General features: G+C 38.4%; 1 protein-coding gene across 8 annotated transcripts; it reads left to right on the forward strand.

Moving 5' to 3' along the window:
- Positions 1 to 14021: 14021 nt before the first annotated feature.
- Positions 14022 to 22799, forward strand: LOC110915138 (plant-specific TFIIB-related protein PTF2). Of its 8 annotated transcripts, XR_002578779.2 has the most exons (4): positions 14023 to 15673; positions 21727 to 21837; positions 22052 to 22247; positions 22417 to 22796. XR_002578779.2 is itself a non-coding variant. In XM_035985308.1 (2 exons), exon 1 carries the CDS (start codon positions 14143 to 14145, stop codon positions 15664 to 15666), a length of 1524 nt encoding a protein of 507 aa, XP_035841201.1. In that variant the 5' UTR covers positions 14022 to 14142; the 3' UTR covers positions 15667 to 15673; positions 22052 to 22799. The 8 variants fall into 8 exon arrangements, 4 of the variants coding, with proteins under 4 accessions (XP_035841201.1, XP_035841200.1, XP_035841202.1 ...); XR_004883978.1 differs by having other exon boundaries at positions 14022 to 15673; positions 21722 to 21837; positions 22052 to 22799; XR_004883977.1 differs by having other exon boundaries at positions 22052 to 22799.
- Positions 22800 to 23390: the final 591 nt, after the last annotated feature.

The raw sequence follows: 23390 nt of genomic DNA on the forward strand, positions 1-23390 counted from the left end.
TGTGTCATTCGCTATCGCTTATCAATCGTCGTCTAACCCAGTGTGTCATATCAAAGTTTCGTATGATCGAACTACTCGCATTCGCTATCGACGCTTTGTCTGTATCCAATTCGCTTCAACTCAAGACTCGGTCTAACATCCTATCGCTTGGACCGAGAGATCGAAACTCCATCTGTGTCTTATCGGCACGCGTGACACCGCCTCACGAAACAGAGATAATATGGGTAAAACATGGTGGATACGCCGTTGGTACTTCCTATATATAGGTGTTCTAATCATATTAACAACCTTTCGTGGGAAGGTGCCACGTGGGGCCCGATGTAAATTATTTCTCCGTATTACTAAAGAAAACCGATTTTTATAAAATTTTGATTAAAACCGTTGGACAAGTGAAATCTCCTTACAACATGGAGAAAAACATCGAATCAGTTTAGCTCCGTGCCCGAAGGAAGTTTCATAAGTTCAGTTTTTCCTAAAAAAAAAAAAAAAAACTTTTGCAATGAGAAAAAGAAATCTTCCCGAAAACGATGGTTCGACAATCGAGTTTCAGCTCGAACTCACGTTGTAGGAAAGTTTTCTTAAAACTTATTTTGCCGCCGAATTCTTTTAAAATGTATAACTCGAACAATCTGTTACCAAACTAACAAAAACCCTCCCCATAGCGTTGGTGTGGGCATCGACGCAGTTAGCGCCGCGCCATGAGGGAATTTTCCTAAATATCTTCGAAGATTAATTGATTACCGGTAAGTTTGAAACGTTATGAAATCGCTTTTGTGTGTGTTATCGCTTTTGGTTATTCGAATCATATCCTCTCACCGCACTCGCTCGTCGAATCTTTAATCGATTGCTCGCTTATCTAGACGCTTTTAATCGTTACTCTCATTCGCGTCAACTCTTACGACCCTACTAATGGATTAATTTCGGGACGAAATTTCCTAAAGGAAGGGAGACTGTAACAACCCGCACTTTCGTGCGTTGTTACTACTCAATACACTCGTTACGCCTAGCACCAGAGATTCGGATCATAATGTAACTATATCAGACCTATCGCTAAATCAGAGTATAATCAAATAATTACGCATATTCTATCGCTATTACAAACCTATTTTCAATAAATTATAACACTCACGATGATGTTGAGTGAGGGCTTAATCTACTCTCCTCGATAACCGTGAGGTGTCAAAACGTAAACAAGCAACGCTAACAAAGACTATCGGGTGAGTACCATGTCTCTAGCCATCATGACGATGTCGGCAACACGAGCAAGTAGTGCCCCGAAATCATTGTGGCACATCACATCGAAGAACGCACTCGAAGGCACGCGTAACTCGATCATCACACCGAATATTGGATATATAGATGCGTATATGCGACCCTTTTGTGATTAATTATAATAAATAATTAAATAATTATATAAATATATGAAAATACGGCCCAAACAGTCGAAATCGCGCCAAAAACGAGGACCCAGGGCTTCCGTACGGACGGGCCAGCCAAACGGCTGGGCCAGTCGATCGGACGGGCCAGCCGATCGGCTGGGCCGGCCGATCGGACAGACAGCCAATCTGCTGGGCCCATCGGATCGAACGGACCGGCCGATTGGCTGGGCCGTCCGATCGGACAGGCCAGCCGATCGGCTGGGCCGGCTGACCGAACGGGCCAGCAGATCCGACCCACCTTTCCTCCTTTTTCCTCCTCCCTTGCCTATAAATACCCCTCTATCACCCTCAACACTTGTTGCTGCTGTTACTCGACCAAGACGTTCCAGCCCCTTAATCTTTCGATTTCTCGCGAATCTTGTAAGTTTTCAACTCAAATCTTGTACTACTTCGATCTAAATGCAATCCTTCATCTTTCTATCTTTCAAAATCCGACTTTTAACCGTGAAATCAACGGATTCGGAGTGTTCTAGGGTGATGTCACCATGGAGTTCTTCAAAGGTGATGTCATCCCATGAAGAACAACTCAGATCCGAATGGTTTCCATGCGATTCTTCATGAATCTCGTCCAAATCCATGTTTTCTAATCAAGAAGTTACGGATTTGAGATGTTCTAGGGTGATGTCATCATGAAGTTCTTATGAGCTTCAAGTGTTGGCCTCATTCCACCAAGAACAACTCAGATCTGAGAAATCCCATAAAGATAATCAAGGTTTTCATATCAAATCTATACACAAAAATGGTAGAAACAGAGCTTAGACCGACCTTCTACTCATTCTTAGTGTCGTGTTGGTCAGGGATCTGATTTCCTACCGAAGTGACGACCAATTTCGGGTTAAACACGAAAAAACCGCCAAGAACGGCCAGTTCTGATGGAACGGGGTGATTCCCGGCCGATAGAACAAGTCGGAATTGATGGAGTTTCAGTTGTTCAACGCGTCACAACAACGTCTCGACCAAGAACACCGAAGAACACTCGAAAATCATCGAAAACAGCTGGACAGGCTGGCCGATCGAGCGGCCCAGTCGATCGAGTAGCCCAGTCGATCGAGTGGCCCAGTCGATCGAGCGGCCCAGCCGATCGAACGGCCCACTCGATCGAACGGCCCACTCGATCGAGCGGTCCGGCCGATCGAGCGGTCCATCCGAATGGGTCAGCTCAATCCAACTTTTCGTCCAATTTCACGTAATTCGATACCGTTTAACGCGTAATCCAATACTTATGCAATTAGTCTGAAATCAGGACATTCTCAGGCACCATCCCGTCAATCCAACCGAATACGCACTGTGAGTATACTTGACCCCTTTTATCGAATTTTGGGTGTAACATACGTTCCTTACAAATCGAACTTATCAAACGAATGATTCAAATTGTTAATCTACCACTTGCGAATAACTGTTTGCATAGATATACGTGATGCTAGTTGCATGTATGCTAGGACTTATACTCGTGACGTCCCACCCAGACTAGTATAGTACTATTGCGCCCGACGGGGTCTAGTTATGCCATCGAAGAGTCGAGCATCGAGGACTTAGCTGGTAGTATCAGTTTTGTGAGTATATATGTCGTGTATTACGTTTATGCATATGGAAATTCGCAGCACTTCTAATCTATTATACTATTACATATCAAACCTGTATACTCGCTAATACTTTTGTATTGACAATATTTTAACGTATGTTGCAGGATTAGTCGAAGTCTACATCAAATCAAGCTAGAAAGTCTAGAAACTCACCTAAATTCTAAGTTGACGGATTTGAATTGTTCGAGAGAACAAGAAATCTGTAATAACTTATGTGATTGTATCGCTGTTAGTATGGGATAACAAATGTAATGAATATTATCGCAATATAGTTGTTATGGATTCTCTTGAGCAATCTGATTCGCCTAGTGCCGCGCCCCGATGATTCCGCCATCGGTTGGGGTGTGACAGCGGGAACCGGATGTAATTTGTAAACCCTCACCCCCTCCCCCCCGGTCAGGTTCGAACCCGGATTTAAGCCCCGATTCGTCCCTTCACCTAGATGTCTCTCGAAAACGGCCCAAACGAGAATCGAATCTACGTCTGCACTAGGGAGAACAGACCCTTTTACCACTGAACCAACATCTCAGGACAGGGGCGCAGCATAGTGGGGGTGGGAACCGGATGTAATCTGTAAACCCTCACCCCCCCCCCCGGTCAGGTTCGAACCCGGATTCAAGCCCCGATTCGTCCCTTCACTTAGATGTCTCTCGAAAACGGCCCAAACGGGAATCGAATCTGCGTCTACACTAGGGAGGGTAGACCCTTTGACCACTGAACCAACATCTCAGGACAGAGGCGCAACATAGCGGGGGCGGGACCCCCCCCCCCCCCCGAACTTTTCGCTCAGTAGTGGAGAGTATGTAGTTTTCGTATAGAAATTTTTGGGTATATACGTTTTCGACCACTCGGACGGAAATCTCAAGTTTCGCCACTGACTCAGGACAACACAAATTCAGTTAATACACATTTTTAATGAATACAACACTCATTAGTCCTAACTTGAAAAAGGGGTGTTTATTGTTCATCAGGGCTTTTACACTATTGATGGACCAGATCGTGTGAATATACTTCTGGTCGGATGATGATTTCTATTATATTTGGTGACTGAAAACATGTTAATATAAGAATTTATTAAATTAAACTCTATTCAGTAATAGAACATGTTTTTTTTAATTTATATTAAACTCTATTTAGTAATAGAAAATGTTTTTTTTTTATTTATATAAAAGTATATATAGAGCACTGATATAGAACATGTTTTTTTATATATATAAAAGTATATATAGAGCATTGATATGTTAGCCTATTATATAAACATATTTTCTTTTAAAAAAAGTTTATAAACTTATTTGGGAATGAGCTTAGCGCGTACGTAATGGTAATAGACAGACAGCCGGAAGCCATGTCGACAGACGAGGTGGCAGTTGCACAACTGTTCCTAGAGATTAAACCGGGTATGACTTTCTTTCTTTTAGAATTATTTAACTTTTTAATGTTTTATCTAGAAACATTTTGAGTTTATATACCTTTTTATCTCTAAGTAAACATAACTGTTATAAGTATCTAGTTGTATATAGGGTCGTCCCGAGAATGCTTAAATAAAATTGGACCCGGGGCGAGTAGAAAAACGAACCCCTATAATATTGAAGTCAGTCACTCAATTTTATAAAGAAAAGACATCTATATTTGAATTACTACATATTTATATACTGGAAAACATAATAACAAATGAAAAAATTGGCCACTAAAATATACAATAGTGGGATTAAAGCTGTCCAAAACGTGTTTGCTTCTTCAGTTTGTTTTAAATAGAAAGCAATTTTAAATTGAAATAGGATAAAAGACGAAAAAACACAACAATAAGAAAACAAATAAAGTTAGGAAAAAACTAAAGGAAACAAAGGTATTTAAGAAACCAATAAAAACATCCTCATGGAATCGAACTTGAGGTTGATCTATATCATACAGATTGGAAGCCAGCAGAAAAGACACCTTTCTGGTTAATAGAGTTATAACAAAACCTTTATATATACACTTAACATATATATATTTTAAAAAATAACCTTTCGGGGGCCAGGAGCGTTTAGGCCTTGGGCGGTCACCCACCCTCCGGGCCGGCTCTGGTTGTATCATACTTTACAAGTATGTAAGTCCAAAATCCTTTTATCTTACTAGTTGCTTCTCTTATTTCATGATTTATTGTAATAAAACAGAATATGTTAAATATATTAACTTATGTGAGATAGGTGACTTTACTTATCTCAAAACATTGTTTTATATTTCATGAATTTTTACTATCAACTATATAATATTTTATCGACTTCATTTCTGTTTGACTTGCTGAGATTTACTCATTTTAACCATTTCTCGTTTTCTTTCTCAAATCGTGGCCTCAAGTCTACCAATGTTAACTATTTGACTTTTTGGCTAATTTCGTCCAACTATGACGGTACAATTGTCCATTTAATTTTGAGTTAATAGCCAAAATGGTCCATGAGGTTTGCTCACTTTTGCCACTTTAGTCCAAAATCCAAAATTTTAACATCTGGGTCCCTGAGGTTTGCATTTTGTTGCCATTTTAGTCCAAATTTCAAAAAAGTCTAATTTTTGTTAGGATTTCTTACTGAATTTTGTCTTTTTCCTCATTTCTCCTATGGGCAAAATGGTCATTATAGATTATTATAAACTAATTTATATTAAAAAAAATCAAAAAAAAAAAAAAAGAAACCCAGGTTGATCAGACCTGCACCCAATTTCATCACCATCACCATTAATCCACCACCACCATCTCTCTGTCTCCCTCCTTCACCCACCACCTCCAACAACACACCACCACAACCACCTTCAAACCTGCACAACCCAAATCACTCTCCACACCGACACTTTCAACTTTTCCATCTTTAGCAACACTTTCACATTTTCCTGTTTTCAAACCACCAGACTGCTTCACACGAACCAGCGTCACACTTCTTCGACTAACCCTCCCAACCGACACTCTACTATGCGACGAATCAGACGAAGCATCCGACGAGCACGACGCATTCATCAGCAAGTTTGACCTCAACACTTCTTCGACTAACCCTCCCACCGCCACCGTCTCCACCGGAACCCTAACCCCAAACCTGCAACAACCCAAATCAGCAACCAACACGATTCAACCCACCACCCCTACTGGAAACCCTAATCCCAAGAACCTGCAAACCACCCATAGGCGGTTTTGTTGTTGTTGTTCGTCGATTTGGTCAGATCCATCCTGTACCAATCATGCTTTTTTTGTGAATCACCAACTTCTTCTTGTCACATTTCATCTGGGTTCTTGAATTGGCGCCCGTTAGTGTCTAACCCACTGATCTCCATCTGTGTTTTGGTGTTGGGTCTTGCCCTAACGCTGCTACTGCCGTTAGCTTGATGAGTAGCAGCTAATAAAGGATTTACACAGAGGTTAATGTCACCGGCGTGAGGAGGTGGCGGTGGTGGCGGCAGAGAGGAGTAGAGGGAGAGAGAGAGGACGTGGTGGTGGTGCTTGTGAAGAGAGAGAGGATGTGTGTGTTTATATCTGCAGAGAGAGAGAAGGTTTTTTAAAATGACTATTTTGCCTCTGAGGAAAACGATAAAAACCAGGTTTTTTAAGAAGTCTGACCTGATTTCATTTTTGGACTAAAATGGCAACAAAATGCAAACCTCAAGGACCCAGATGTTAAAATTTTGGATTTTCGACTAAAGTGGCAAAAGTGAGCAAACCTCAGGGACCATTTTGGCTATTAACTCATTTAATTTTAGGTTAGAGTGTGTGGTATAAAGCCTCTAGAGGCTTTATCACGCCACATCCGATTCACCTAGGCGCCACGTCATATAAGGGTTTTAAAGATCCTCTCTTTAGCTTACATGCAATGGTTTAAAACCCCATATTAAATAAAATAAAAAAAAGATTTTATTGGTTGACAAGAGGTGGGCCCCACCTGCACACCCCTTTTTTGCTCGTTAAGGTGCTGGCGGACGGGCCATGCCCCCCCCTAATTGCGGTGATGTGGACGATGGCGCCCCGGGACGCCATAATGGCTGAGATGGCGGAGTAGCGTTAAGCCACACAACCCCCCCCCCCCTCATGTGTGTAACAAATCAAAATTAAACCGTAGGTGGTACAAATTCATACTTAGCTTTGGTGGGCGATTATTTCTAAAGCAAATATACATTTTGCACATGATATGAAATTAATTGGTGGAAGTTGATTACGTCAGCAACAAAAAAAGAATTCTGATTTATGTACAAATGAGCAATAATATTTATTATAACTAGTTGATTTTCCGCTACGCGTTGCGGCGGGGATCTAATGTCTGCAAAACGCGTGTCGGAAACATAAATAAAAATGTTGTGCTAATGATAGTCAATTCGTCCTAAAAGGCGATTTTAAATAATCTAATATATAATAATAGGACCCACACGTCCAACACGTTGAAAATTCGGTTGTTTTCAGTTTAGTTATTACGGTGCTAACACATTAAAATATGGATGAGCTCGGTACCGGTAACGGCACCGAAAGTACCGATCTGGAAAATCATCGAAATTAGGTACCGGCACCGAAAATGCTCGGTACCATACGGTATGGTATTTGAAGGTAAAAATCAGTGAATACAGGTATGGTGCTAGACCGGTGTCGAACCAAAGTAAAGATTCTGAAAACGCCAAAAGGTGGGTACTAAATTGATACCGAAAATGATTGGTGTAGTTAATTTGATACCGATACGATACCGGTTTGATTATAGGATTTGATATGATTTGCTCGTCAATTATCTAAATATCCAAGTTAATTTTACAAGCTACAATTCATTCATTATAGAAAAAGAAAAAAAAAACAAAATAAGTTGTTATGTATATAAAACCTCATTCAAACGAAATACAGTTACTTACAGTGTGTATGAAAAGTAATCTAAACGGTGCAATTACTTGGGTTGCTACAGGATTTGATGAACTTGGTACCAACCGGTACCGAAAACACTGTTACCGAAAATACCGTTACCAAAAAAACGGTTACCGGAAATCCCCAAAAGTGGGTACCGGTACCGAATACAACTGGTACGGTTCGGTACCAGTCGGCACTGGTACGGTACCGGTATTTGCGGGTAAAAGCCGATGCATACCGGTACCGAGCCGCTACCGAAAATATCAAAAGTCGGTATCGATTTGGTATCGAAAATATACCCGGTTTGGTAAATTTTATACCGGTACCGGTACTCGATACCATTTACTCATCCCCTTATGATGTTATCCCCTTATGAGGTTACTGTTCATTCTGTTCAAATTTTAATATATAGGTAAATTTTAATTTTAATATATAGGTAAATATATAGGTAAATTTTTATATAGGGGGCTGCTAGAATGAGAACCACTCCGAGTTGTAAGAACCGCGAGAACTACACCCCACGGAGCGCCGTTCGCCATGATTTTTTTTTTACAAGTAGATGTGTGTATTATAAACACAGTCGTAAAAAATCATGGCGAACGGCGCTCCGTGGGGTGTAGTTTTTTACACCACAAGTTTGGTGTTTTTTAATTTTTTTTCTTTTTTCTTTTTTTTCACCAAACTTGTGGTGTAAAAAACTACACCCCACGGAGCGCCGTTCGCCATGATTTTTTACGGCTGTGTTTATAACATACACATCTACTTGTAAAAAAAATCATGGCGAACGGCGCTCCGTGGGGTGTAGTTCTCGCGGTTTTTACAACTCGGGGTGGTTCTCATTCTAGCGGCTCCCTTTTTTTAATATATAGGTAAATATAATATAATTAACTTGGGCTCACAACTGTAAAGTGGTTGAAATGTAAATCAAGATTATGATGTTTTGGGATGGGAATTAAATTGTGAGATCAGGCCCATAAAGAAAACATAGCCTTTGGGAATAAAGAGGTTCCAGTGATAGTGCATATCATTCAAATTCCATACTTGACCAATAAAATATACATTCATTCATGGTTTAAAAGAGAGTAGCGTTATTCGGCTCGGCCATTTTAGGGCGTAAAGTGAAATAAATTCGATGCCCTTTTTCAAATTCTACTCCCCGTTTGCGGTATACATATATAATATATATATGTGGACATTCGGGGGGCAAAAGTGAAAGTGCATTAATTTTCATGTTATTTTACTAATTTCGTGAAAATAACGTTAAAAGAAGAGAGGGGGGGGGGGGGGTTAATCACGCATCATGTGTTGGCGTTGATAGCCAAAAGACAATGGAGTACATGCACTAATCGTTCTTTGTCTTAATTGTTGAGTGTTATGTGTCTTATGTCCAAGACTTGACGCAAACTACTATCAAGTCAGGGGTCTCATTGGAAACAGCCTCTCTATTTCTACGGGATAGAGGTAAGGTTGTCTACATCTTACCCTACTCAGATTCTATCTTATCTGTGCTATTGGTGGTATTTACTAAGTATCTCCTCAGATTCTATCTTATTTGTGCTATTGGTGATATTTACTAAGTATGGTAATGATGATTTTCAATTTCTATCAAATTCTTTTGGATTTGTATTTTCAATTTCTATTTAGCATGGAAGCTACTAAAAATAAACTTATATAGCACCTAATCAATTGACATTGACATATATTCTAATACAACTCTATTTTATTTATTCAATCTTTATAATACATGAGTTTCTAACCTATCATTTCAATATATTATAATTTTGTTTGTGTATAACTTATGTTTTATAAATATTGGCAAAAGATCAAATACAAATAGTCTTATCATACAAAACGTTCGGAATGCATGAAAAGGTAAAAAACGCGGTGACATTTTCGTAATTATTTATTTGTAAAATTATTATCAAAATTACTCCACAAATGATTTTGTAAGGAAATTTTGACCTTGTAGGATAATTTTGTAAAATGACCTTTTAGGGGTAATTTTGATCATGTAGGGTAATTTTGTAGAATACTTGTAGGGTAATTTTGATCTTGTAGGGTAATTTTAATCCTGTAGGGTAATTTTGATTTTGTATGGTAATTGATCCTGTAGAGTAATTACGAGTAATATAATTACGAAAATGCCATCGCGTTTTTTTACCTTTTCGTGCCTTTCGTAAGTTTTGTACGATAAGGCTATTTGTACAGGATCTTTACCCTATTAATATAAACTTTTTTAGACATTGTTATCTCGGAATAAGTCAAAGTGAAATATGATAACGTAAGTACCGCCATACGAGTAAAGTAATTACAAAAATACCACCACGTTTTTTTACCTTTTCGTGCTTTTCGTACGTTTTGTACGATAAAGCTATTTGTATGGGATCTTTACCCTCTTAATATAAACTTTTTTAAACATTGTTATCTGGGAATAAGTCAAAGTGAAATATGATGACGTAAGTACTGCCACTTTTGCAATTTCACAATTTATTATGGTGAAAGAAACAACTCGAATGATCTCAAAAACGAACGTGAATACGGGTCAGATTCGATGCAGGATCTGTGATATGTATGATGAGGATGCGGATCATTTGTTCGTGGGCTGTGAAGTGGCTCAATGTATATGGAATTTCGTATCACAATGGTGTAGGATATCTAGTATATTCGCTTTCCGAGTGAAAGATATACTGGACTGGCACAAACATGTAAAGGGTTGTGAAAAATGGAGGAAGCTGGTGTATGCTATCATGCAGGTGGCACTATGGGCTGTGTGGAGATGTAGGAACGATGTGATATTCAACAGCAAAGAAGTCAGTATTGATCGGATTTTAAATGAAATAAAACACTTGGCGTTCCTATGGATAAGTAGCCGCTCGAACTTAAGAGGAATTACTTGGGAAGATTGGTGTAAGTTCGATAGTGCAAGGAATTGGTTATAGTTTAGAAGGGCTGTAATCTGATATGTAAACTTTGGTGTGAGCTAACATTTGGTTAGCTCTTAATGAATAAATTTTGTTTGCCGTTCAAAAAAAAAAAAAAAAAATCAAGATACATCAACACTTAAACGAATGAGTTTTTTTGTCCGTACTCATTTGCTAAGGAAAAATTAACGTATTTGTTTCGTTTATGTTCATTCATTAATATTTTAAACGGGTACAAAGGAACCCAAAAAACACATATGAACTTAAATCAACATAGATAAACACCAACTAAAAGAAAATAAGAATATCTAAATAGGCCTGTAAACGAACCGAACGTTCATGAACTTGTTCGGCGGGAAGTTCGTTTATGTTCGTTTATTTAATAAATGAACAAACACGAAATAAAAGTTTGTTCGTTTAATTAAATTAAATGAACGAAGATGAACACACCTTGTGTTCGTTCATTTATGTTCATGAACATTCGTTCATTTATGTTCGTGAATGTTCGCTTATTTACGTTTGTTTATGTTCGTTTAATTTTTAGTAAATACATAAATAGTTATATTTATATAAATATTAGGTTTTCTAACTACTTATATAAATATAACTCATTTGTATATCTATGAACCCCTAATGTAGATGTGTTTTCGGATTTACTGTAATATGTTAGACTTGTTGTTCAATCATGCTAATTTATGTTTGTTTATGTTTATTTAAATACATTCACTAATATTTTTGTTTATGTTCGTTTGTGTTCGTTAATGTTCGTGAACTGTTTGTTAAGGCTTTAAACGAACAAACATAAACGAACACGAACATGCTCGATTTCTTAATGAACGAACATGAACAAAAAAATGTGTTCGATTATATGTTCGTGTTCGTGTTCATGTTCGCTTAAAATTAAATGAACGAACACGAACATGCCTGTGTTCGTGATCGTTCTGTTCCTTTACAGGCCTATCTAAATTAAAGTCTAAATACCATGATCATCATGTGCACTTGGGGTGGTATAGCGCCCTGGCCAAATCAGTAATTTTAGCGCGTTAAACGGGGACGTCATGGAGAGGGCTTCATTCTAGTAACGAGCGCTAATGACATGTGCAGGTGGGGGCCATTCTTTTCAACAATCAAATCTTTTGCTCTTTATTTTTTTTTTTTTTTGTATTTTGTTTAATATGGGGCTTTAAACAGTTAAAGGGATGGACTTTAAAGCCCCCTATATGACATGGCACTGATTTGGCGCTGATATGGCGTGATAAAGCTCCTACAGGTTTTATACCACACCCACCAACCTTAGTTACTCTTAGGTGGAGTTTTCCCAAAAAAAAAAAAAAGGAATTAAATTTAGTTGGATGTGAATTTATGATTATAAAACTAAAGATGGACAAAAAAAAAAAATCCTGTTTGGATTTCCAAACCTATTTGTAACCTGACCCGATTTACACTACCAAAACGGTTTGAGTTAAATCAATTTCAATCGGACCGCAACTGCTAGTTTATCTACCGATTCCCCTCTCCTCAACCAAAACGGTTTCAACCCACCCAGTGTTTCCTTTTTTCCTTCAAAATATCAGTTTTGAGTACCAACTAGGTGATGCCCCGTCCGCGTTGCGGGGCGATGACCGAATAATTCACAACCAATTAAAAAACAGTACTATAGTTTTGCTAGAAATAAAAAGTAAAAAGAGTGTTAGACAATTTTTTGACACGATTTTTAGCTGAGGGCAAAGTCATATTTTTATTTTTACTTGATAGAAAAATCAAATTTTTTCCCGAGGGTAAAATCCTAATTTTTAGCTAGAGGAAAACCATATTCTTATTTTCCACTGTGGGCAAAAACGTAATTTTGAATTGAGGGTGATATTGTAATTTTGAACTGAGGGGAAATTCGTAAATTTTAGTTGGGGGCAAAAGCATAAATTTGTTTTGAACCGGAGGCAAATACGTAATTTTAAACTGTGGGCAAAACCGTAATTTTAAATTAGGTAAAAAAATAATAAACTGGTGTAAATTCGTAATTTTCAGACAGGGGGAAAACAATTTTTTTTATTTTGAACTGGGACGAAAACGTAATTTTGGCTGAGGGTAAAAACGTAATTTTTTTCGGAGGGCGACGTATTTTTTAGCTCGGGACAAAAGGGTAAACGTATTTTGAAGTTGAGTCAAAACCGTATTTTTTAACTGGGGCAAAAACGTAATTTTAAAATGGATATAAAATAATAAACTGTTTGGTCCAATAGATATTGCTCGCTCTCCATTTGAACAAATGGCAGGGTGATACTTCCGGCCCGCATTGTGTGGCGATGGCCGAATAGTTCTCAATTAATTAAAAAAACACTTCTATAATTTTGCTAGAAAAAAAAACTAAAACGATGATAAAAACGTAATTTTGGGCTCAGGGAAAAACTTTAATTTTTCAGGACTAATGAGCGAGTGTTAGGCAGCTCCTTTAGACGAAAAAAAAATTAAATCGAGTCAACCAATTAAAACAAAAAACTTTTATAGTTTTGCTAGATAAATTAAAACGATGGGGAAAACGTAACTTTGAACTGAGGGGGAAATCATAATTTTGTTTCAGGGAAAAATCGTAAATTAAATGGAACAATGGGGTTGAGGGCAAAATCGTAACTTGGTTGTGTGAGAAAAAAATCTAATGGCAAAACTGTAAATTTAAACGGGGCAAAATCGTAATTTTGAACCGAGGAAAAAATTGAAATTTTTAGCTAAGAGAAAAAGTATAAATTTATTTAAATGAGGGTAAAAACATAATTTTGAACAGATGACAAAATCGTTAATATAAGGAAAAAAACCTAATGGCAAAACTGTAAACTTAAACGGGGTAAAATCGTAATGTTGAACCGAGAGCAAAATTGAATTTTTTTTTGCTATGAGCAAAAGCGTAAATTTATTAGGCCAATGAAAGACTACCATGCATGAGTATAAATATAAACGGGCAAAATCATGATTTGAAAAAAAAAAATTATGGGTGCAATGTGGCCGCCAACTCATCCAATAGAATGACAATACTATTGGCCCCTTTATTTTTGTATAGGTTGAATGAATGAATATTTTTGTATAGGTTGAATAATAATAATTTTACCCACCCAAACCAATTTAAATAGGGTTAAATTTTTGTTCAACCAAACCAGTCTATAACCCGAATCGGTTCCTTCTCAAAGTTTGACCAAAGTTGACCAACCCTGTTCGGATATAAACCCGAACCTGTTTTTTCAAAAAACCCGATTCATACACCTCTAGTTGAGCAACTTGCATCCAAATTCCAAACCGTATGCCCTGAAGTCGGTTCGATCATACCCTTTGATCGCAAAATTGACACCTAAATCAGTTTCAAATCAATGAGTTCTTGCAAAAGCTGCAACTCCAAAACCCTAATCGTCGACCCAGTAACCGGAAACCAAGAATGCTCCTCATGCGGCGTCGTACAAGACTTCAATAATTTCGAACATCAAACGTTCAACGCAGACGGATTCATTGGTACAAACGTTCGATTAGGCAAATCAGGATCTGGGTATGACTATTCTTACCATGAAACCAAACTTTATTTAGCCCAAAATGTCATAACAGATATACTATCAAGACTTAATTTAGAACAGAGGTTTGATGAGGTTAATACCATGATTAAAACAATAACCGAAGACGAATACGGGTCCGGAAACTGGTTTAATGTGCTTGTTGGGGCTTGTGTGTATGTTGTTATGAGGAAAGCTAACAAATTATTACCTTTGACTAGTGTTTGTGAGAATGTGGAGTGTGATGTGTTTGAATTGGGTCGAATGGTGTCGCGGGTAGTCGAGCATTTGGATTTGAAGTTGCCGGATTTCGATATTGTGGGGTTGTTTGAGAGGGTGTTTAGAGAGTGGGTTAGTTGTAAGGAGGGTGTTGGGAAGGGTGTAAGTGTGAGGATGGTGAAACAGGGGATTTTTTTGGTGCAGTGTATGATTAAGTGGTATGTGACGACGGGGAGGAGGCCGGTGCCGGTGGTGGTGGCGGTGATGGTGTTTGTTTGTGAGGTTAATGAGGTGGAGATTAGTTTGGAGGATTTGGCGGGGCAGTTGAATGTGGCGGTTGCGACGTGTAGGTTGAGGTATAAAGAGTTGTTGAAACGATTGGTGGATGTTGCGAGGGAGAATTTGCCGTGGGGGGAGGATGTTAATGTTAAGAATGTTATGAAGAGTGCGCCGCTTGTTATTCAGTATATGGAGGTGAATTCGATGTGTGATCCCAGAAAAGATATTAAAAATGTAGAGAATGTTGGTGTGGATTTGGATTGTTTAGTGACTAGTTGTTTAAATCAAGATTTTCGGCAAAATGAATCGGGCGGTTGGGAAATTGAAGATTTGGAGATGCTTAAGGTTTCACCTGAATGCTTATCCGCGATTTATTCGAGGTATTTGGAAGAATATTCTAACATGGAGACGTCAATGAAAAGAGTTGATGATGATATGATAGGGAGTGAAAAGTATGATTTTTCGGTGGATACGGAGTATTGGAGTGGAGAATCAGCGTTAAGCAAGAAACTTTTTCTCGATAAAATATTGGAAAAAGACGTCGGATTGAATGCTATGCCTCCATCTTTTGTTAACGGGTGCGTGAAAACACAAAGGAGAAAAGAAAAGATAAAAGCTGCTAAAGTTAGAATTGAGAAGATAAGGCGGCCGTTACTGGCTGCAAAAAGTGTTAATGAAAATGATGACCGATTGTTACAGGCGAATTCAAGTAAGAGAAAGAGAAAGAAATTTGATCTTGATTGGGAAGATTTCGTCGTTGAAACTTTGCTTCTTCATGATGTAAAAGAAGAGGAGATAGAGAAAGGGTACTACAATGCACTGTTGGATCTTCATGTCTTCCAATCGATTTAAAACTACGGTATGGTTTTTTGTCACTTTTGGTAATTTTGTCACTGTTTTGACACAAAAGAGTATGATGTTTATGACATAGGGAGGCACTGTTGATCATATATAATGATGATTATTAAACATTATGTCTTAATCTTATTTAGCGCGTTTTAATTTATTGCTGAATGTTTGTTGATTCTCCTTTTTTTATTATTATTACTAGAATACTAGGTCTTCCTCTAAACTAGCAAAATAACATTTTTGCTGACATTGTTGTTAATAATAGAAGGGGGCAATGGTGACCTTAAGACTAAAGATGGATTCATTTGGACTTTTAATTTAAGGCTGTTGGTTGTTTTCGGTTAAATATGAAGTTCAATAGGTCCAATTGGGAAAAAATGAAAATTACTAAGACTGAACGGGTCAGAATGGGCCAAGAAAGTTAAACGGGTCAGAATGGGCATCCTATTTTCTCGCCTCAACGCCTTCACCGGCAGACAACCATTGAGGAATATGTTGTCCGGCGTTTCGTTGCTACAATTGGTTAGAAGACATTCAACCTTTCCATCCCCAACTCTTCCTCATCTCGTCTCTCTCAGGTAAAAAGCTTCGTCTTTTTTTGGTTTCAAAAGGTGCGCGTGCGCCTTAGGCGCACTGAGGCATGAGGTGCACTAAGGCTTAGAGGCTGGTGCCTTGCGTAGGGTGAGGCGCGCCTAAAACAGGAAGCACAAGAAAAGCGCATTGTTTGGGGATTTTTCAAGCATGAGGCGTGCAACTTGTGTAGCAGGGGTGTTTTTCTGCATTAAAATGCTGTAGAATAGGTTGTTTCTTGCCTTGTACATGTAGGTCAAATCATATAGAAACCTTATTTATAGTGATATTTTGGACATGTATGGAATTGGTATAGTACCTGTACCGGTACTGAACTAGAGCAAAACTGGGTACTGAATACCATACCGAATATATTGGTATGGGTACGGGTATTTCGGTATGGTACCCGCTTTGGTACCACTTTATTTGTATTTATTTTTTTGATCACTCGTACGGTCGCGGGTACCACTTTATTTGTATTTATTTTTTTTGATCACTCGTACGGTACCAAATAGGTACAATTGGTACGAGTATCAATACAGTACGGGTACCAAATAGGTAAAATTGGTACGAACGAGTACCAATACGATATGGGTGCCAAATAGGCAAAATCGATATGAGTACCATAAATATCATAATACGAAATAAAACATGATATAAAAGAACTTTTAAAGTTCTATATAAAATTCGGTATTAGTACCCTTTTTTACTCGTACCCGTCTCGATACTGAAAATACCGAATATTGAAATCAATAAAACTAGTTACTGATACATGTATCAAATACCTAAAATCCGTATAGGTACGGGTATTTGGGAAAAAAAGCTCATCCTTAATAGGGAATGCTAAAAACCTATAAAAGTTATAAAAAATTACATAATTGCCTTGCGCATTGGGTACAAAAATACCGCCGCTTTTGTGAGTCGCGCCTCGGTTTTAGACCTCATCACTTTTTGTGCGCTCTGCGTTTTTTAAAACCAAGCCGTCTTTGTACTGCTTCCTTTTCTTCTTCATCAGCTTGAGGCTTAAAGAAATTGTTGTGCCTGAATTTATTTGTTCAAATTGGTGATCACTGGGTCAAACGTTGCTTGCTCTGATCTGCGTAGACGTAGGTTAGTTTTGTTCAAAACTCAACTTGATCAATGGTGATAGTGGCATCTCCCATGGTTTATATTATTATTATTGTTATTGTTATTGTTATTGTTATTGTTACTGTTATTGTAATGCTACTGTTATTGTTGTTTTGTTTTATTATTATTGTTATTGTTACTGTTATTGTTGTTTTGTTGTTGTTGTTCCGGGTACATAAAGGTTTACTTCGTTCTTCAATTATTCTAATGCTAGAGTACCATTGAAGTTATCATGTTTCCTTCGAGTTTCTTAACTTCATTCATTTACTTAAATTACGATAATGTTTAAAGATGCACATACCATAGTTTAAAAAAAAAACAGCCGAGGCGTGCGCCTTGAGGTGAGGCGCCCAAAATACGAGTATGAGGCGCCCAAAAATCGAGTATGAAGCAGCGCCTCAGGGGTTTTTTTGTACGTGCGCCTCACTTGGTTTTAAAATGCGCACATAATGCGTGATGCGCTGATGCGATGCACTGCTATTACATGATGCGAGGCTGATGCGCCCTAAATCGCATAATGCGCTCGCATGATGCGCCCTGATGTGCGCATTTTTCTGAAATCGACTACTATCGAGTAAAATTGTACAGCGAGGTTGTAGAATGTGCTTAACAAGCTTGTACAATGAGTTGATGAAATTTTTAAATGAGTTCCTACATAGATTACTTGTACCTTTTGCATATAGACTACTTGTACACTTAAGAGTTCACGGCTTATTTTGGTTATATTGATATTCTTTCATGGTGCTAGAGCTATTTTGTTGTATATATTTATTTTAATCCCTAAATTTTTAGTGTTTAAAGTTAACAAGTTAAAATAATATCTATAAATATCTTTTTAAATAACAAACGCTTCGCATACGTGATGCATGCGCATCACGCATTGCGCACCGGCTTTTGGGATCAAAATGCATCGGAGCGCATCTCGCATTTTAAGAAAAGCTGCGCCTCAGGGGATTTTGATGTTTTGGACTTTTTATGTCGGTTTCAAGCATTCCATGTCCTTTTAATGTGTGTTTTTGCTGAATATGATGATGAAAGTAGTTAGTATTTAATTATTTATAAGATATATAATTTATATTTATTTTTTAATTCCGCCTTGGGCTTACGCCTCGTTTCATCTCGAGGCGTACGCATCATGAGGCGAAGGGAAAGCCTGAAGGCACGATTCTGTACTTTTAAACATTGACATGTTCCTATGTTTATCTTTCAATTAATGTTTCGTTTTCAGATTAATAAGTGAACTCAAATCTGCTTGGATAATTTTTGAGAACTAGGGCAGGCTAACCCTAATTAGGGCCGGCTCCCTAAAGCCTACGAACCCAACAATCTCCCACTTGGAGGCTTTGCATAGTCCACAAAGTGCATCCAAGAAACCTATCACCAGTAACTTCAGTAATCTTTACGTTCAAGTCTTCCCAGCCTCCAGTTCCAAGAACAAGCTAAGACTTCAGTCACATCCAAGCCACCTAGTTGCAACCACACCTCTCATCAAGTACCTGAGAGACCAGTTGAAGCTCCCACGAGCTCCAACCCAACAGTCTTATCAGACTCATTCTCTATCTCAACCGGCTTGCACGATCCACCAGCTCCAGAGATACACCGAGAATTAATACCACTCTCCACATTTTGCAAACTATTTCTAGGAGAGCTTTTTTCTTCAGTCGGAATCTTCGTCTTCAAAACCCAACGGTTCTTTGTGATTGTACCCAGAACACGACCCATGCTCCCACTATCACCAAATCCCCCGGCTGGCTTAAACTTAGACCCCCGACCACATTCAACTGACATCCCCAAAGCACCAGGATTCAAGTTCGCAAATTGAACCCTCTTCCGCTTACTAGATTCAGTGAACCAGACTTTATGTTGTACAGGGACGGCTACTCCCTCAACAGGTATCTCAACTAGATACAACGATCCTCGTCTCCTCCCATAGGCAACAACAAGATTTCCATCAATCACCTTCCACTTCCCACCACCAAACTTAACATCTAGTCCCTGTTTATCCAGTTGACTAACAGAAATAAGTTTCTTCGTTAAACCTGGAATTACCCTGACGTTCTTTAAGTTCCATGTAGTGCCCAGTGGAGTCTTCAGATTAACATCACCCATACCCGTAACATTAAGAACATGACCGTTAGCTAATTGTACCTTTCCAAAGTCTCCTTTTTTCAGATTCACCATCGTCTCCCCGCTATGCGTGGCGTGAAACGAAGAACCAAAATCCATAGCCCAAGAATCTATAGACTCTTCACAGCAAACCAGTACGTCACCGTCAGATTCATCTGACACAACACTGTTTACATGCTGCTTACCATCCTCTTTCTTAGGATCAGGACACTCGTTTTTAACATGCCCCTTTTCACCACAGTTCCAGCACCTCACATTCTTCCCAGCTTTAGCCAAGCTTTTCCCACGACTCCCACTGCTTTTGTTTTTACCTATTCCCCTGCTAACACTGAGCATACCAGAAGTAGATCCTCCACTAGTGTTCCTCCGGCGAACGTCTTCACCCAAAACACTATCCCGGACCTGATCAAACTTCAAATTTCCAGTTCCAGCAGTTTCAGTGACCGTTGTCACAAATCCTGACCAACTATCAGGTAAGGAAGATAACAAAACCACAGCCTGAGTGTCATCATCCAACTTCATGCCCACAGTTGCTAACCCGGACAAAATTGAATTGACCTTGTTAATGTGATCAGCAACTGAACTGCCTTCGTTCATTCTCATATTAAACAATTCCCTCATCAAGAACACCCTATTACCGGCAGACGACTTCTCATACATATTTGACAGAGCTTCTAACATATCACGAGCAGTTGTTTCTTTCATGATATTAAATGCAACGCTCCTCGTCAAAGCCAATGTAATTTTACCTCTTGCCTTTTTGTCCTTTGAGTTCCAAATTGCCTCGGAAGCTTTATCCATTCCAGCAGGTTTTTCTTCCAGTACCACATCCAAATCACATTCACCAAGCAACGCCTCTATTTGCATTCTCCACCAAGCAAAATCAGTACCGTTGAACTTCTCGATTCGGAACTTCCCGTCTTCAGCCATAGCAAACGAGAAAAACCAGAAAAAACCACAAGGAACCAAGCAACCGAAACCCGAGCAACTTTCAATAAACCAGAAACCCGAAGTACCCGAACCAGCGACTTCTCTTGCAAACCCGAGCGTAAAATCAGCGAATAACCAGGGTTCAAGAACCGAAACCCTAATCGCCAAACACCCCAAAACCACCAGATCTGCAACAGCAAACCCTACGGCGCAAACCCTAGACCTTACGAGCCGTAACCAGAGAATAGGTACGGGCCGTAAACAAGTCAGCGGCGACGGCAGCAACAGTAGATCAAGATCTCTCGTCCGGCTCTCTCCTTCTCCTGCGATAACCGTGTGAACCGTGTATTTTGCTGAACCTTTGGCTCTGATACCACTTGTTAGGGGTATCGTATCAGAGTAGGCTCGAGCGGAAGCGGAACAAACACACACACACTAGCAGAAAATAAAGAACACGAGAATTTACGTGGTTCGGTCAAGGTGACCTACGTCCACGGGTTGCAACTAGGGTTTTACTTTTATTAAATGCTCACAACTGTTTTCAGAATGACACAGACTACAGTTACATAATAGGTATTTATAGAACAAGATTAGGGTTTCCTACTTGGTCAACAAGTTAACTAAGTGGGCCTAATAACTAGGGCCGGCTAACCCTAACTAGGGCAGGCTAACCCTAATTTGGGCCGGCTACCCTAAAGCCTACGAACCCAACTTGGAAATGGTTTTTTCTTTAGCTTGCTATAACGAGTGGCGTTTACTATAAAGAAGCGAAATGCTACTAACTGGTTGACAGGCATGCGACTATGTCTTCGATAGTCAGCATTGTTAATAACTATGCAGTTAATGGGGTAAAATATCGGATATCGGTCAAGGATCGATATTTGAAATATAGGTTATCTCAGTGAGATATCGGTGGGATATCGGTAATTTAGTATAATGCAGAATTTATATATATAACAATTTAACACCAATAATTCAGTGATATATCGGTTATATCGGTCAAATATCGGTGATATATCGGTCAAATATCATGATATATCGGTTACATCGGTCAATATCGTCGATAATATCGGTACCGATATTTTGACCGATATTTTACTAAGGGACCGATATAACCACTATAACCGATATATCACCGATATTAACTGCATAGGTTAATAATGGATCTGCTGCGGCAGACACTCATGCAAATGTAACGGTATGACTAATGAACTACATTCTATGTGTTTCCTGAAGGTATGAGATTATGTGTTATTTCTTCATGATTTTATATAATAAAATTCTCCATTTGTATCTTCTTAAGTGCAGCTGATGATCACGGATGTATGAAGAGCACTTTGGGTCTAGAAGGTTATTTAAATGAATGCTCATCAATGGGAAACAATGGATTATTATGATTGTCATGCTTGGCTTTTATTGGTTAGTGAAACTGGGTAATCGTGTGTTGTAGTTGCATCAAACTTAATGTAAAACATAAGAATGGAGTCGTTAAAGTCTTTGAATGGGATTCTAAGTAGTCATAGTTTGTTTCATTTGATTTAGCCCATCTCATTTAATTTATTTGTTTGGATGAGGATATGTGAAGAAGGTACGCAATTTTGAAGACACTAAATTATTATTTTTTTGTGTGTAGAAAGCGTGTTCTGCAGCAACTCGCGGAATTTTTCTAGCTGCAAAGAAAAGCAAAAAAGCAGCACTTTGTCGAATTGGTTATCAACTACAATCATGAGTGATCCACTTTTATATTGTCCAGTAAACGCAACAATCAAAGTGTCGCGCAACGCGACAATGAAGACCCCTAGTTCGTTTTATAAAAAAAACAAATTATGGTTGAGTAACAATCTTTAGCACACGTGTCATTAACTATATAACTTTCAGTTTTAATTCCCCAAAACCTGTTTTGGGCAATTGTGCTAATGCATTTTGACCCATATAGAAAATTACTCGTCATGTTATAAGCCCTGAATCTCTATTAATGATGTTTGATTGAATTTGTAGGTGAAAAGGATTCGGCGTAGGTGATACTCTTGATATGTTAAAGATTAAAAAGTCCAATGAAAATGGGGATAAAAGACAAGTCTAGGAGCCGCCGGCACCAAGAACAACAATACGACCATCGCAAGCCGACAGAGTTACCTAAATTCACACAGTCAGTTGGGAGTTTTTCAAAAGAAGAGAGAAATTGACACTTCCTTCCCTAAATTCACACACTCAGTTGGGAGTTTTTTAAAAGAAGAGAGACATAGACACTGAGAATTATGTAATTCATGTTTATACACATTGTTGAATGGAGCCCTTTCTATGTCAATCTTCAACATTTGAGGGATAATATACATGTAAATATGAACCCATTTATAAAACATTCCGCATAATTTTTTTTAAACAAATAATCTTTTCGTTTAAAATGCAAAGAAAAATATTTGTCATTTTAACATTAAAATACTCGTCCGCCGGACAGTTATTGAACTAGCTTCAAATGGCCATAGTGTAAAACGGAACCACGTTATAACTTTATGATATTAGACCTTTAATTTAAAATAATACAACAGTCATCATATTGAGTTGTACGATAATACAGCAATTTACACATTAGAAATACAGTACACACATATTTCAAATAACATAAAAAGGAGAAAGAAGTAAGAAACACATTTTCAAAGAAAAAGAACCATCTGGTAACGATTGCTTTTTTTGGATCATTATGCTTGGAGCTCAAATGTTTGAGATTGTCCATGAAGCACTTCTTGACCTAAATCCTCTTTGAAAGAGACAAAATAAGCAAAGATCAGAACAAACGCATAAGAGGAATCTTTTTTTCTTTTTCTGGTAAGATAATGAAGTTTAAGAATCATACCTTGACGCCATATGATTGACCATGAATTTAAGGTTGCATCAAATGAAGATGCCACTCATCGATAAACCCCATCCTATCAGGACCATATTCGGTGGTTCACGCGTTTCAAGTCTTTTTA

The sequence above is a fragment of the Helianthus annuus genome, chromosome 16, assembly GCF_002127325.2.
Source record: "Helianthus annuus cultivar XRQ/B chromosome 16, HanXRQr2.0-SUNRISE, whole genome shotgun sequence".
Taxonomy (NCBI): domain Eukaryota; kingdom Viridiplantae; phylum Streptophyta; class Magnoliopsida; order Asterales; family Asteraceae; genus Helianthus; species Helianthus annuus.